Source organism: Phaseolus vulgaris, chromosome 3 (assembly GCF_000499845.2).
Source record: "Phaseolus vulgaris cultivar G19833 chromosome 3, P. vulgaris v2.0, whole genome shotgun sequence".
Classification (NCBI taxonomy): Eukaryota; Viridiplantae; Streptophyta; class Magnoliopsida; order Fabales; family Fabaceae; genus Phaseolus; species Phaseolus vulgaris.
Genome location: NC_023757.2, coordinates 14,011,188 through 14,028,405, shown reverse-complemented (window position 1 = coordinate 14,028,405; position 17,218 = coordinate 14,011,188). Strand labels below are relative to the sequence as shown.

The 17,218-nt window shown below is 35.9% G+C and overlaps 2 protein-coding genes across 3 annotated transcripts; both read left to right on the top strand.

The window, feature by feature from the left end:
• Nucleotides 1-1,454: 1,454 nt before the first annotated feature.
• Nucleotides 1,455-5,132, top strand: LOC137806752 (uncharacterized). 2 transcript variants are annotated; one of them, XM_068607016.1, is made up of 6 exons: nucleotides 1,455-2,164; nucleotides 2,970-3,081; nucleotides 3,214-3,385; nucleotides 3,699-3,883; nucleotides 4,220-4,351; nucleotides 4,768-5,132. In XM_068607016.1, the coding sequence occupies exons 1-6, from the start codon at nucleotides 1,773-1,775 to the stop codon at nucleotides 4,789-4,791; spliced, it is 1,017 nt and encodes a 338-aa protein (XP_068463117.1). In that variant the 5' UTR covers nucleotides 1,455-1,772; the 3' UTR covers nucleotides 4,792-5,132. The 2 variants fall into 2 exon arrangements, with proteins under 2 accessions (XP_068463117.1, XP_068463119.1); XM_068607018.1 differs by having other exon boundaries at nucleotides 1,456-2,164; nucleotides 4,220-4,356.
• An 8,372-nt stretch (nucleotides 5,133-13,504) lies between these two features.
• LOC137839162 (uncharacterized) lies at nucleotides 13,505-14,626 on the top strand. The gene has a single exon (XM_068648288.1). The coding sequence runs from the start codon at nucleotides 13,505-13,507 to the stop codon at nucleotides 14,624-14,626; it is 1,122 nt and encodes a 373-aa protein (XP_068504389.1).
• The last annotated feature ends 2,592 nt before the right edge of the window (nucleotides 14,627-17,218 follow it).

The following is a 17,218-nucleotide window of genomic DNA, read 5'->3' as shown; positions in this document are numbered from 1 at the left end:
TAAATTAAGACCGGACACTTTCGTTAAAGAGGCTTTCCTCACGAATTAAAAAGTAATAGCCACAAGTCACAGGAGATCTATTGGTCTAGATCTTATTTTCTCATTCATATCTTTAACATTTATAATAACAGAGATTCTTAATAAATGTGTTTGTTTCTATGAATGTCTTGTTGACATAATAGAAAAAGATAAGCTAAAATTGTAAAAAAATAAAGTTTAAATTAGAAGAAAAAAAAAACCTTCATCTCCATTAAAAAATTTCGCAAAACAAATGCATAACAAACTATTATGAATAAATATTTTATTAATATTTACATTTATTGATTAAATTATAAATATAATTGTTAATTTTGTAATAACTATATTGTTTATATTTTATTAATATATTTTATATTATAATAAATAAAATAACTAATAAATAAATAATATATTTTAATATTATATTAACATGTGTTTTTATATTAAAATATTTTACTAAAACTAAAATAAAAAAAAGAATCAAATTAATTAATATAAATTTTCATATTTTATAAAGTAATTTAATTTAATATATTGTTATTTTGAAATATAATTTTTTTAAATGAGTTCTTTTTTTCCTTTAATAGATTCACATATAGAATTATGGTTTGATACTTACATCTATTCCTTAGCTCATGTATTTATATATTTTTTAAGATTTTTCAAATTATAATTGATTATCGTCTCTATTGTAACCAATTAAGTAAGTGTTATTAATTGGTTATTAATTGGTTATGAATACATGTTCAGCCTTTATCAAATATCAAATTCGTCAAACACATCAGCGTTCAATTTAAAATTTTCATACAAAGACATGGCATATTCGTAGTTGACGTTTTTAGTCAATCATTCTACGTAAATCTTCTCATTTCAAAGGGACCTTCCCCTCCTCCTTTTTTATTTTGTACGTAAATTACCTTAAATTGTCCGTAGCAAACTTGTATAGTGACCAACTTTTGTGAGCCCCAAATAATCTTCATCCATATATATAGTTAATGAATTGGTTCATTGAGGATTGAAATGTGAGTTTTGAGCATAGGTGGTGAAGGGTGATGTTGTTGGAGTAGGTGAGATAAGATTTAGATGTAGTTATTAAGGATTCCCTTATGTTAAATAGTAGAAAATAAAGAGGATTTAGATGTCCAGATTTGGGTATGTTGAAACATGCTTAAAGAGAGACAGTGGTGTTTGTTGGCTTATTCTCCATTCCTAAGTTGACTATGTTAGCTGAGCAGTAGATGAAGCCCCACCTATTGGAACCTCTTAATTAGTTGACCAAACTCCCCTAATCCCTAACCACTCATGGATTCTCGTACAACTCCCACCACACCATTTTCAAATTCTCTTTCGGAGGATACGCACATTACATAAATGGCATTTCCGTAATTCCACGTTGCTTCCCTTTTACCTTATTCCTCCTTCCCAAAGTCTAAAGAGATGGAGACCGTTTCCACATTTTCTCATTCATCTTTAACGTCAAAAACAAGCAACCCCCCTCACTGCAACTTTTCACTCTTTACGATTCTACCCTCAACCACTACCCCCTCTTATCCACCCCCTCAAATTACGTTTCTACTCCTTTTCCCGGCTCTCATCACTCCTATCCTCGCCACTCACTGCAAAACCATTTTGAAATAAAGGGTACTTTTGTGATTTCGGTCTTATAAAGAGAGAGAGAAGAAGCAGAAGAGAGAAGGTATAACCAGCCGTTTTTTCTGTTGGTATATGAAGGTGGTGAAGGAAGAAGAACAAGAATGGTGTCCGACCAGGATATAGCAAAAGGGGTGGAGTCTCTACTTCGTCACTCTGACCCAAACTCCATAACCACTGTAAACGCCGTCGTACAGCAGCTCGAGGCTAAACTAGGGTTAGACCTCTCTCACAAGGCTGCTTTCATCCGCGACCAGATCGACCTTCTTCTCCGCTCCCACCCACCACATGCATTTCTTCCTCACCCTCCTCCTCTACACAAAGACTATTTTGCCCCTCACCCCCAACAGCACTTCCCAGCCACCCACTTTCCTCCCCATTTTGCCCTCCATGACGAGATCAACTTCCAGCACCCCCACCCTCCTCCTCCATGCAAAGTTGATCCCTTTCCTGAAAATGCCGCCACTGTTGCCTCTCCTCAAGCGCCCAAAGTAAGGTGCGGTTTTTCATAAGCCCTTTTGTTTTGCTCTTCAACTTCTTAACTGGGTCTTCATGGGGTGGGTTTGTTCTTGTCGCTTTAACTAATTAGATCTTAGTTCCGAGGTATTTTTTTGTTTTCTTCGATTTAGGGTTAGTATTTTCCGCTTTCGCTTTCGTCCGAAGTACGGTTGCGATCTTGGGTTGATCTCCTATTGTATGTAGTTCGAGTACGCTTCCATTTCCGGAAACTCTTCATGGTTGGTTGGTTGTTGTTAGTATTTTATTTATTGTTGGTTACTGTGGTTTCTTTCAATTGAAATTTCACGCTATTTTTGGTAAAATAGTTGTAAACTTGTTCATGTCATGTCATTTTCCGTTTGATGATTTTATTATGTTAAAATAATAATAATTTTGTTTATTAGAAACATACCGGTCCCAAATACCTCTTTCTTTAACTATTGTGCTCTTCTAGTCCTGTTTCTTAGCCTTCTCTTGCCCCTATTGTGTATTTATTCCCATTCCATTGACCTGGACGTGTGACAATTTCTTTGCTTAGTGTTATTTGTCGTTTTTCAGAATTTTAAATGCATTTTTAATATAGTGTTCAAAACAGCTTATATATGTGTGTATGTTTTTTTTTCTTCATATATATACATAATAATCAGCGTTTGCTAGCCCTGCTAATTTGTTTGGTCTCATGTTCTGATTAGCTTTGAATATGTAATATTTTTTCTCCAATCTGTCTCTATTCTACTAAGAATGGCGTTATGGAATTAACATACGAGATGGTGTATTGCCGTTCTTTATAAATGATTTTCCAGTGTTCAAACCGGAGGCAAAAGAAGAGGTGGTGCTGGTGGTCTAAACAAAGTTTGTGGTGTTTCTCCTTTGCTTCAGGCAGTTGTTGGTGAGCCTGCATTGCCAAGAACTGAGGTAGTTTTCTTTTACCAAACTAAGTTAGATACCTCACTTCACTTTCATTGTAAAAGCATGAATCTTCATTTATCTGGAATAAACCATTAATTAAAATAAATCACATGGAACCCTTTGATATGCTCAATTCAGATTGTGAGGCAGCTTTGGGCATACATAAAGAAAAACAACCTCCAGGATCCTGGTAACAAAAGGAAGATAATTTGTGATGATGCACTGCGTTTGGTATTTGAGACAGACTGCACTGACATGTTCAAGATGAATCAGCTGCTAGCTAAACACATTATCCCACTTGGTCCCACAAGTAAGTACTAAATAGCGAGTGCCCTGTTTGGATAAACATGTGTCAAGAAAATAAGAAGGTAAAATGAATAAGTTTCTCCCATAAATTAAAAACAACTTATTCACTTCAACTTTGATGCAAGTTATTTCATTTAACTTTTCTAAAAGCTATTTATTTTACCTTCTTAAGTTGTTCTCCTATATTTGCTTATTGAAAAATTTATCTTTCAGAACCCAAATAAAATGAGGATGCTACATTACCATCTTTTTTACAAGGGGTTTTGTTGTTTCTTTAGTAAAATAATCTTAATATTCTTTCAATCCTATCACTCCAGAGGAGTCACAAGCTAAGCGAGTGAAGGTGGACGTTGAAACAAAAATTGAAAGTGCTGAACCTGCTTCATCCACTGTCGTAATATCTGAAGCGCTTGCCAAATTTTTGGGTACTGAGGGAAAAGAGATGCAACAATCTGAAGCCAACAGACTTGTTTGGGAGTACATCAAGCATCACCATTTGGAGGTGTGTTGCCTGTTCATCACATTCTCCACTCTTTCACATGCTCAAACATGCTTCAACCTTCGGTTAAGAAATCAGTACTTAACATAAAAGTATTTTTCTGATGGAAATTAAAAAGTTGCACGGACAATGAAAGATTCTTGAAATCAAAATCTGATTGAAAGCTGAAAACTAAAAGAAATTGAAGAAAATGTCTTATATTCTATGATATTTGTTTCAAAAATTACTTTGGTGGGCTGTTGCCTTTTTATTTTGAGCGATGGATCTAAACATAAAAGAGATTAATAACGAGAAGGGATAATAATTGTTTGGTCTACAATTTGTCCATGTTAATTGTAGGATCCTTTAAATGCAATGGTGATACTATGTGATGCAAAGCTTCAAGAGCTACTTGGATGTGAAAGCATTTCTGCTCTAGGAATACCAGAGATGTTAGCGCGCCATCATCTATTTAAGCAGTCTGATTCCAATGTAAGGTTAACATTTCCTTTCATCTTATTATCTATTGTGCTCGTGTTTTTTTTTTTTTAATATCTCTGAATCATTTGGCCAGCAATCTTGTCATGTGGAAATCTCTCCTCAATTGTGTTTTACCTCTATACAACACTTTGTAACTTGACTCTTGCTTCATTCCTACACTATTTAAGAGTTCGGCAATTTCTATACGAACTTGACCACTCTCCTTATGGCCATTTTTTGTGTGTTTGAAACCGTGTTCCCCACTTGTGCAATATATAAATGTGTATATTTCCCTGCCTCTTCCTTTCCTGAGCTCCATGTCAACGTTCATGGGTTATTTTCTCACATTGTGACTTTTTAACGAGTCTTCTGTTAAATGGAAATTGACTGACAAATGGTTTTCTGGTTTTTCTTTAATTGTGGTGCAGCGGATGATCTGCAGAGAGCCGTAGTTGTATGTTTGTGGCTGTTGGTAGATGATCATATAGGAACTTTTTACTTATTCCTGTAACTTCCTTAATCTGTTTGTTCATTGACATGCGTAAACTGAATGTTGTCTGACAGTTATTAGGTTCGTTGTTTAGAATGACAATGGAGACCTTGAGCTAGGCAAGAAGTATATTATTGTATTTAAGATATGGCCCTCTAGGTTGCCCCTGCATTTTATTTTATCAATTCTCATGTCTAACCTCAACTCACTGAAGGATCCTGAACTCCTATTTGGAATTACTAATACTTTTGTACTTTGAGTTACATCAACTACTCTGAATCAATGCACCTACTTGTTCTGACAGCCTTGCACTTAATCCTATTTGAAGATGCATGATTACAAGTATAAGCGAGTTTATAGTGTATTATTTTCCTTTTTTTTAAGTATAAATTCTTTACCCAAATTACTAGTATCAAGTTTATTTCATTATTACTTCCTTCTCCCCCAAAATATTGTAGTATCGTACTTGTTCACGTGATTTTGGATAGGGTGGTATTTTTAGTTAAAAATTTCCAACTCAGAAGGTGTAATAGTGTTGAGGGTAATCTTATTCAAGTATTAGGTAAAGCATGCATATAAGCCATTATGATAACTTGGATATCATTACTGGTCCCCAACCAACAAGGACATAGCGTTTGGAACATTCAATTAGTTGTTGTTACATGTGGACTGTTACTATGAACCGACATGAAAATACAAGGCGTGGCATTCCAATTCTCCATGTTCTCACCCAAAAGATTCACAAATCTCGAATAACTAGTTCCTAGAGCAATCAGACAATAAAATATTGGCGTAAAGATTAGAACGCATCTGCATATTTCTAAACCAATTTATATTTCCCCATTCCAATTAAAACTTGTTTTGGTTGTTTGTTTCTGGTTTAGTTTCTCGTATGGCAACATTAAGAAACCATGCTAACCGGAAAAGAACATATATGTTGTTTAGTACATGTTTGGATTGAAAACACAAGTGGTTGCTGCTAATTTTGGACACAGAATAGCTTCAGAGGTCGATTTCCAAAACCTTTTTGAAGTTAGCCCTGCTTTTGTACTTCAAATTCAATTCAGACTACTATTTCTCCTATCTGTGGACTATTCACAGTTCTCCATTATATTCAGACCAATTGTTATCCTCCCAACATGTTATGCACACATAAACACATAAAACACTATAAAAGATGAAACCATGCCAATTTCAAGAAAATAATATAAATAGAATACAATATCCGTACATTGTTGAGAAGATATTTATTGTAAAATAAATTTACAATCCATATCTCGAGTAGATTATTTATTTTAAAATACTTGAGCATTGAATAATATTTTGTAAACGGATCTCAATTTAGTATTGCGTTGCGTCCTTATTACAATTCACATCTTTTTATAATATGAGCTTTCGAAAATATTTTAATAATATAAACACTCAAAGTTCGAATTTCATTTTTGCAAATCAATATAGGATTTCTATTAAATATTAAGTGAGACTTCAAGTACTTTGGCTAAATTTACTTTCTCTTAAAATACGTTGATTAATATGTTGTACATTGGTAATGGTTAAATATTTCTTTCCATTCATCATTAAGAGCAAATCATAATAGTAGTTAACATTACAAAAAGTCTGTTATTAAAATTGTTTTATCAATCCTTCTACTCACACCACTATTGCAAGTTTTACTTATTTTGATATAAATAATAATAATAATAATAATAATAATAATAATAACACATCATTGAAATAAAATCTGTGTCCATCCATGGTTTACGGTGGTTCTACATGTGGTACACAATTATTGGTCGATATCATGAACATTAGAATCATTGAAAGCATGTAAATTCTGAGAATGGTCCAACACACGTCGCGTCCATTACATCGTTTTCTTGAAAGTCATTCTCATGATGCAAAACTGCTCACAATTATTATGATTCAAGTACGCTACATTTATGTAACTAGATTTCTTAGGATATCAAAATTAAATGTTAATTTCTGTAGAGATTACAGCCACCACATTTTCAATTGAGTTATATAATGTCACTACTATTAGAGTTTAAGCACAATACGGCAAGAAATAAAATACAGAGGACAAAGAAAAAACATATCAGATGGTGGTGTCTTTGGGAGATTTGAAATAGTGAATTTAAAGTGATCTAAGAAGAAATTGGAGTTTTTTGGATTGAGATATGTTTGAGATTTATGTGGGGAAAATTTATTGAAGTTTATGAATGATAAGATGATTGAGTAGAAATTTTTAATTTTTTTAAAAAGTGTAAAATATAAATTTACAAATTTATTTATATTTTAAAAAATATTTAAATAATAATTTATTTATTTATATATTTATTTTTTATAATTAATAATTATTATTATATAAATAATTATATTTATTTTTATTTTTATTAATTATTAGTATTAATAATATTATTAAATATTTTATACAAATAAAATTAAGGATAGTTTTAACTTTTTAATAGTATTATATAAATTTTTAATAATTATAAAATATATATTTAGTTTTATTTCCATCACAAATCTGTATATATTTGTAAAAAAAAACATAAAACCTTTTTACCTCGATTTCTGAATTTTAATAATGTTTTATTTATTGATTTTCTCAATTTATATGCTTTTTTTACTTGAAAAATCCCATCCCAAAAACAATCAATGCATAAGTGAGTCTCAAATAGGATTTCCCCAAGTGTACATATTTTTGTATCATCGAGAATAACGAATAAAAGGAATATAGTGGTAGAATATCAGTAAATTCAAACACAAATTTACAGTAGAGGTCGAGAATCTATTAATAATATTAAGTACAAATATTATTATAACTATTCATTTATGGAATATTTTGATTAACATGTGTTAACTATTATAGATATAGAACCTATATGTTTTTATTGTTATCATCCACGGTTCAAATATTTATAAAAGCACATCAACATTAAAGAAATTATTTATTCACTACTTAATTATTTTTATTAAATCTTTTACTAATTTAAGTCTTAGAGAATTTTTGAAAGTATTTTTTCTTCAACGAATTAGCTGGAATTCATCTTCAAAGTTCATAAAATACTGAAAGTAAGACTTCTCATCTTATTTAAAGTGACATTTTTCCTCCTTTTAATATGAACATTTGACCCTCATCCCAAAGAACAAAATTTTAAGAGAGACATGAGGCTTAAATGCAAACTATATATAAGATGATTGACTCTAACAATATCATTTTAATGATCTTGTGGTCAAAATATTATAACAACACTAGGGCGAAATAACACGAATTAATGCATCGCCTTCTTGAAGTCCTCTACATAACCCTCAATTCCCAAAAAGTCAGCTTCATAATTTTTCCCTTCAAAGAATCTCCAATCTTGTTTATTTTTTCAATTTCTTCTAGCAGCATAGTTGCATTACTCTCAACTTTTTGCCTCAATCAATTTTAACTTCCTCTTCAACTCCTTGCTCCCTTCTAACTTTTTCTTCAATACTTCGATCTTGGTTCTTGTCTTTTACTCCTCTCATCTTGTCTTTTGCCCAGGTTGATCGTTTTATCAAAATCTCAGTATTTTTACTCTTGGATGATATAGGTAAACTGTGATCAACCATATATTTCCCCAACTTTGATATTTTGCTTGAAAGTTGAGGATTCTTGATGGTCATTCCTTTTCAGTAAGGGATGATCACTGTAAATCTCATCAGTATAACTTTAGGACCCATTGGACTTCCACCTTTTAGTGATCCCATTAAGAGGAGGTTTTTCATGTTAGAATGTATGGCTTTAAACTAGAGGGGGGTGAATGATTTAAAGAGGGATTTCAAAAACTTTTAAGTCAAGAATGAAATTATCTCAAGAAACAATTGATAAGGAATCCAGTTTGCCAAAACAATAAGCAAAAACAACAGCACCAGAAAAACAATCGGTTGTTTATACCAGTTTACAAAATCAAAACTGAATTTAAAGAGTTAAGGAAAAGAGAATGCACACAGATGTTTATACTGGTTCACTCTAAACCTAGAGCTACATCCCCTCTTCTCAGAAACCACTGAGGAATTCCACTAAGCAATCAAACCTAGATCACTTACAACACAACCAAGAAAGTGACCTTGATCCCCTCAAGACACACACTTCTCTTGGCCAACACACGAACACTAAGAATGCTGATCTTGATCCTCTCAAGAACACACAACACTTCTCAGCAAACACACAGAAGAAACTTGTTCAACAATGTACAAGGATTACACTTGTTACAGAAGCAAATATGAAATCAATACAAGCAGAAATCCTATCTCACACTCTTTGATCAATCTCAATCTCTAAGCAATCTCAACTCTTTGAAAATCAGAATCTTGTTGTTCTCAAAAGATTGTTATTTCTCAAATCTGTTTTTCTGAATTTATTCGAAGATATTTGTTATCAAATCTTAACAAACTTATTCATTGCATTTAAAGATTGGTCAAAGCTTTTAAAGACTGGATCGTAATCAGTTAAAACATTTAATGCTTAGTCAAAACAAAAACCATTTTTCTGTTATGGTACCAAAACAAACAATCGGTTGTTTCCTCGAATCAATCAGTTGTTTTGGTTTTAACAGCTCAACCATTTGAAAAACAGTTTTCAATCTTTTCTAAAAACACCTAAGTATAAAACAATCGGTTGTTTCGACAAAACAATCGGTTGTTTTTCACTTAGTTTGAAAAACACTTTTCTTTTAAAAGATTGAGAATGCCTATTCTTTGGATTCAATCAAGAGTGGATTACAAAACTCAAACTACCCCAGATCCTAACTAAGACAACTCAACAACAACAAGCACAACCTAGCCTTCAACATCCTTCAAAGGGTTTGGATTCTTCAAAGCTTGAACACCACTTGGTTCAACATTTTATACACTCCATTGTTAACTATTGTGAGTCCAACATCATCATTAGTACATACACTAAAAGACCTAAGAAACTCCTAGATAGAAACTCTTGATTTATACTCGTACACATAAAAGACAATTTCCTTGAATACCCATGATTCAGGATCAAGGATAGAGTAAAAGTTGTCCTTTCGCTTACTTGTGACAATGCTTAGCTCGACCATTTTATTGGCCTCTTGGTTAAGGTTTTTTTTGCTTTCACTCTTGATTACGCTTTATGATGACTCTTTCCACCAAAGGTAGAGAACGTCCACATGTGTTGTAATAGTAAAATATGGTGGAGGAAATATTTCTTCCATTATATCTCCTGACAAAAAAGTTAGTATAACTCAAAGAAATGTTCTTCTGAAATGGTGAAAACTTCCAAACCAATAAGGGGGTGACCACTATAAGAGAAAAATAAAAGAATGAAGAAGAAATAAAAGACATGGTAGTAAACAATGTGTACCTAGAGATGGGAAAGATGAACAAAAAGACAAAAGAAGAAGAAAGACATACTTGGAAGTAATAACTATAATGTTTGATCAAAGTAAATAAGAAACTATATGAGTAAAAAAAATAGAAGAAAACTCTTTAATCAAGGAGCATTTAGTACACTAAGTGTGAAATAATGCACTTCATCTTTTGAAACATCTCTTCTAAAACGAATGTCCAAATATTGTAATATTTCGAAAGTTTCAAAATCCTTCCTTAAAGAACATACTTATTCAAATTATTACTCATATATATGAGCATTAAAGATAAATAAATATTGTCTATCGATTAAATCAATTGTTAAAGTTAAGCCTCATTAAAACAACCTTAAAATTCTTATTAAATAGTAATAATAAGTTAACACATTATATATATATATATATATATATATATATATTTGATTGTTAGTTATTCAATTACTCAAATGTTAATGAATTGAAGATTCAACATTCAAATTCTTATTCACAACTGAATATAATTTCTATTATTTAAACTTGTTATTGAAGGTCCAAAAAATTATAAATGTATACCAATTCAAATGAATTACTCACTTAATATTAACTACTCCTTATATTTTTACTACATAAGGCGAATTTCATTTTAGTCTTTATTAACTAATCAGATTTTATCCTGAAAGTATCATAAAGTAAAAAAAAATTAAACTTCAAAACTTATGCATCCTTCATATAGAAACAATTGTGATTCTCATTCTTAATAAGTGTTAATTTCGTATATCTAAAATACAATTTTTAAAAAACCCTATAGAATTCAGTTATATCAGATGGTATTGAAATCGTATTTAACATGTGTAACTTTAGTTCAATTTTTTTTTGAAGAAAACTTGGTTTTTATTTCAAATGATGGAATAATTTAAGAAAGATTTAGGTATGTTATTTTGATTGAAAATGATGTATGAATTAATGGTAAAATCTTAAATCTGAGACGCTAAACATAAATTAAAAACCTAAAATTGTGAACATTAATTTGAAAACATCGAAACTTTAACTAGAATTTTAACTGGAAACGTTAACGGAAAACTTTAAACTCAAAATTATTCCAATTAACATTTCTGGTTAAAGTTTTAAATTTTAAGTTTTCGGTTTATTTTTAGCGTCTCATATTTAGGGTTTTGTTATATGATATAACTGAAATTAAACATGTCAAGTACGAGATGAGGTATTCAGAATTTTTTCAAAAATTATATTTTATATGTGTGAGTTTAATTATATCTTAATTAAAATAATATTTTTTTAGAAATTATTTTCAAATTTAGTTTCAATAAAACTTGTATTTGTTATGGAGAAATTCTTTAAAATTTTTAAAAAATAGTATTTTTAATTGGCGATTTCTTAAAAATTTAATTATACCTAATATATACGATTTACCCACTTTTAAAATAAATAAAAAAACTAATCTGCCCAGAAAATTTGAATTAAATTTCATCAGCTAAGACAAAATACCTAGTTTTGCTTTTTCAATTGTATGTTCACATGCCATTAAATTCTCATACCACACTCTCAACTTTATTGGCATTCTCATTATTGTATACTTAGTAGTGGCATGCCATTCTTAGTTAGAGGGTGATAATTCTGGTGGACCTGCCTTGCCCAACTATGACTTTATGGGTTTATGAGATGATTAATATAAATTAAAAAATTAAAAAATAATTTTAAAAAAATTAAAAGACTAATAATTTAATATTTATTATATGAAAATAAAGAAATATATTATAAATAAATATATGTTAGAGTGAACTATAAAATAAAATTTATATTTATAGTTGTAAATATATGATATTGATGAATAGAGATTAGAGCTCATTGTATATAAGTGGGTGCAAACTTCAATCATATGAACCAGTTTTACAGGGTTGAGTTAGACTTAAAGTCCACTTTAGTAACAGAAATGATAAATATAAATATTTAATTATATTTAACACACACAAAATATTAGATAATAATAAATAAAATTTAATAAATGAATTGGATTGTAAAGTCAGGCCAAAGTATACTTTGATCTCCGTGAGGTGTGACGAGTAAGTCTTTAAGAATCGACACTTAAATGTCTAACTTATTTCCCATAATTTTTCACAATACATTGTCAGTTGGTTGTTATAGATTACCTGTTCCGCAATATTATTCTTAAAACCAGGGAATATTTCATTAAAAAATTTCATGTATTAACAATAAACATTATTTTTATGAGAAGATATAAAATAAATATTGTGTGTAAGATGTGAATATAAATATGTAAGTTTAATAGTTCAGTAATAGAGTCTATTAGATAATATGTAATTAGATTATTTTGTTGAAATAAATCTATCAGTATTAACTTGTGGGTAGGATAGTCAAGTTGATTTAGGGTATAAACTTCATTACAATATAATTTACAAGTGTCATTTTTTAGTTTGGACATAATAATTATGTATTGCAAGAAATATTTTGATTACATGTTATTTAACGAATATGGTATGATGAATGTGCATAAAAATGATATTGTGGTTATTATTCTTAAATTGTTAGTTTACCTCATATTTATTTTGATTTGTTTTGGGTTATTTTATGCGTGATAAATGAAAAGGACGACTCTAAATCTTAAGCTATGTTAGAAATATATATATATATATATATATATATAAATGTTATATCTCATAATAAAAGTTTATATTATTAGAAATTATTTTTATACTACAATGTATTATTTTGTGCATCGTACATAATATTAATAATTTTTAAAATTATTTGTCGGAAAAATGATAACTGTATTGGGATGACCGACCGGTCTATGGAACCGGTCAACCCACGCAACAAGACCCTATTTTAAGGTACGAGGTCGACCACGTGATATATGTGGCCGACCGATATAAGGTGCTCAAGTCAAAGGTTGACCCAGTTAGCAAAGGCTAACCCTTGGTTAGGAAACAACCTAATCCAACCCTAATCGCTAAACAACACCCTAATCCGGCCCAACAGCAAAAGCCCATCAAGGTAATATAAATATCACGCATTCCAAGGGAAAAGGTACGTCATTATCTACAGTATTCTAACCAGCCGAATACGATACCCCACTGACTTGAGCGTCGGAGTGCCATCTGCAGGTACCCCACCAGTCTGAGGAGCCGTTCGGCGAAGAAGGTAGAAGGAGGAACGTGAGACACGACCGACCGAGTGACACCTAAAGACAATAGTTCTCCCAGTCCCCAAACTAGTTCGAGAACAATTGGCGCCCACCGTGGGGCCGAGGAGAGCCAGAAAAAACCACAGCAGTAGATGGTATCAACCCGTAGCATGACAAACATGTCCGAGGCAGACCAGACGACAATGATGATAGCCCTCCAGAAGGAATTGGCAGAGATGAAGAAGGCCCGTGAGGAAGCTGCCAAGAGGAACGAGGAGGAGATAAAAAACCTGCAAGAAGAGAATAGACGAATGAAAAGGTTGGTCGAAGGGATGCCGTCCCCTGCCATGACCAACCAGGGTGGCAAGTTTTATGCCACAGGTGCCGGTCTCCAGGCCGATAAAGATATGAAGAACGACCTTACTCTAGAGATGGATGGGGAATCCCACCCCAACAAAACAACCAACACTGCCGGAACGATGGGCCCAGAACGGCGCCATCCTTTCACTAACCACATCATGGATACTCCCCTGCCGGACAAGTGGAAAGGCTTCAACAGGGACCGCTATGATGGAACGACCGACCCTGACGAACACGTGGACGCATACACAACCCATATGAGCTTGTACACCATGGACGACGCGGTCTTGTGCCGAGTCTTCCCCACCTCCCTAAAAGCAGGAGCTCTCAGCTGGTTCACCAAGCTCCCCCCGAACTCAATAGATTGTTTCGAGACCTTGATGGCGAAGTTTGACGTAACATCCATAGCACTGGTCGACATTTGTCAAGAGAAGGGGGAATCCCTGAGAACGTTCATCGATCGGTTCAGCAAAACTTCCATAAGCATCCGCAACCTTAGCCCCGAGGTGGCAATGCACCATATGTTGACCGCTCTGCGTCCCGGCCAGTTCGCTGATAGCTTGTGTATGCAACCCGCGACCATTCTTGACGATCTCAGATGTCGAGCGGCGAAATTCATGCAGCTCGAAGAACTCCGCGAGTTCAGAAACAACGCTCGGGCCGAAGCAAATGGAGAAAAGAGAGAGGACAGAGAACGACAAGGAAGGTCCCAGACCCAAAAGAGGGACAACCAAGGACCCCGTTTCTCCCGCTACACATCTCTGAACGCTGATAGGAGCAAAATTCTGCAAGAGGCGCTAAGCACCAAGTTAATACCACCGCCCCGAAGGGCCTTGAGCCCAGAGAACGCCGACCGTAGCAAGAGGTGCCGGTACCATAAGAATACCGGCCACTCCACCGAGGAATGCCAACCTCTAAAAGACAAGATATAAGAGCTCATCCAGGCCGGACACCTCAGACGCTTCGTGTGTGATACCCGGGAAACGCGTCGTTCCCCATGCAAAGAGCAAACGCCTAGGAGAAGAGACCGAACCCCCCCGGGCCCACGAGAGGGTGATAGGCGCGGAGACCGGCGGGGACGAAGAGACGACCCCCCCACAAGCCGACACTCGTAGGGGCCGAGAGGTAATCAACATCATAGCCGGGGGGTTCGCTGGGGGAGGCAGCTCCAACAGCGCACGCAAAAAACACCTACGGGCCATCCACCAAGTAAACCTCGTCTCTGCCTGGCCAAGGATGCCACCGATTACGTTCACAGATGAAGATTTCAAGGGGATAGACCCCACACAGGACGACCCCATGGTGATATCGGTGGATATTGACAACTTTACAATCAAGAAAACCCTCGTGGACCAAGGAAGTTCGGTCGACATATTATACTGGAAGACCTTCAAAGCCATGAGAATCCCGGAAGAGGAAATGATGCCCTACAACTATCACGTGGTCGGTTTTTCTGGGGAACGCGTAGGAATGAAGGGTTACATAATTATACACAACCTTTGGCCTTGAAGAGGCAAGCAAAACCCTTAAGATCAGATACCTGGTCATAAACGCCAACACGTCCTACAACATCCTCCTCGGCAGGTCGTCCCTCAACAAGCTCGGAGCGATCGTCTCCACACCCCACTTAGCAATGAAATTCCCTTCTCTCTCAGGCGACATCTTGACGATCCACGTAGACCAAAAAGTCGTCAGAGAATGCTACGCCGAAAGCCTACGAGTTGAACCTACACGGCAGAAGTCCAGCGGCAGCCACTCGCCCAGACGAAAGATCGCCGGCCGAGGAAGAAGCCCCTAGAGGTACTCACCGCAACCAAGGAACGCCATCACCATGGCAGATCTGGACCCAACAGAAGTCGAGCCAAGACTTGAAGCCAAGGACGAGCTGCGCCGAGCCGAACTTGATGGGGAGGACCGGTACACGAGCATCGGCACGGCAATGGCCGCCGCTGATGCGGATTTCGTTCACCGAACCCTAAAGAGGAACGTAGATCTCTTTGCCTGGACAACGACCGATGTGCCGGGTGTCCACCCGGACATCATCACTCATCGCCTCTCTGTGTACAAAGAGGCGCGCCCGGTAGCTCGAAAGAAAAGAAACTACGGAGAGGACAAGCGACTGGCGGCCAGAAGCGAGGCCGAGAAACTCCTAAAAGCCGGCTTCATCGCCGAAGCACGATACTCCACCTGGCTGGCCAATGTGGTGATGGTCAAAAAGGCAAGCGACAAATGGCGGATGTGTGTAGATTATAAAGACCTCAACAAAGCGTGCCCCAAAGACTCCTACCCCCTTCCCAACATCGACCGGCTGGTGGATGGAGCGGCCGGTCACAAAATACTGAGCTTTCAGGACGCCTACTCTGGCTACAACCAGATAAGCATGCACCATAGCGACAGAGGCAAAACGGCTTTTACGACGGACGGTGCCAACTACTTCTACAAGGTGATGCCGTTCGGCTTAAAGAATGCCGGAGCCACCTACCAGAGGCTCATGGACAAGATCTTCAAAGGGATGATCGACAGAAGCGTGGAGGTGTACGTGGACGACATCGTGGTAAAATCCAACTCATGCGGCCAGCACATAAAAGACTTACAAGAAGTCTTCGACGCCCTGAGAAGGGTCAACATGCGCCTCAACCCCGAGAAGTGTGCGTTCGACGTAGAAGGTGGCAAATTCCTCGGCTTCATGCTAACCCACAGAGGGATCGAGGCGAACCCTGACAAATGCAAGGCCATAACGGAAATGAGAAGCCCGAATAACTTGAAAGAAATTCAGCAGCTGCTCGGCCGGCTGACAGCATTGTCCAGATTCGGTCCTCCCTCGCTGAACGGATCAGGTCGATAGCCAAAATGCTCCGCAAAACTTCGAAGTTCAGTTGGAACGAGGAATGCGAACAAATCTTCGGTCAGCTCAAAACATTCCTATCGTCGCCGGCCGTCATCAAAAAGCCACGTCTGGACCTACCCATCGTGGTTTACTTGGCCGTATCAGAGGAAGCGGTCAGCGCAACCCTTGTCCAGGAAGTGGACCACGAAGAATACCCGGTATACTTCGTTAGCCGGACGCTCCATGCAGCCGAAACCAGGTAGCAAATGATAGAGAAAGTGGCACTAGCCCTGGTGCTGACTGCAAGGAGGATGCGCCCATACTTCCAGAACCATGAAATCAGGGTAAGGACCAACTATCCTATATACAAAATTTTATCTAAACCCGACCTTGCAGGACGGATGATAGGGTGGTCGGTCGAGCTTTCAGAGTTCGACATCAGGTACGAACCAAGAGGCGCCATCAAATCCCAATGCTTGGCGGATTTTGTCGCCGAGCTCCCCAAAAACCCAGAAACCTCGGCCAAGTGGGTCCTCTACGTGGACGGCTCATCCAACAAAACGGCTTGTGGCGTCGGGGTCGTCCTTGAGGGGCCTGGGGACTCGTTGATTGAGCAAGCCCTCCAGTTCTCCTTCAAAGCAACGAACAATCAAGCAGAGTACGAGGCCATACTGGCCGGCCTCAACTTAGCAAACGA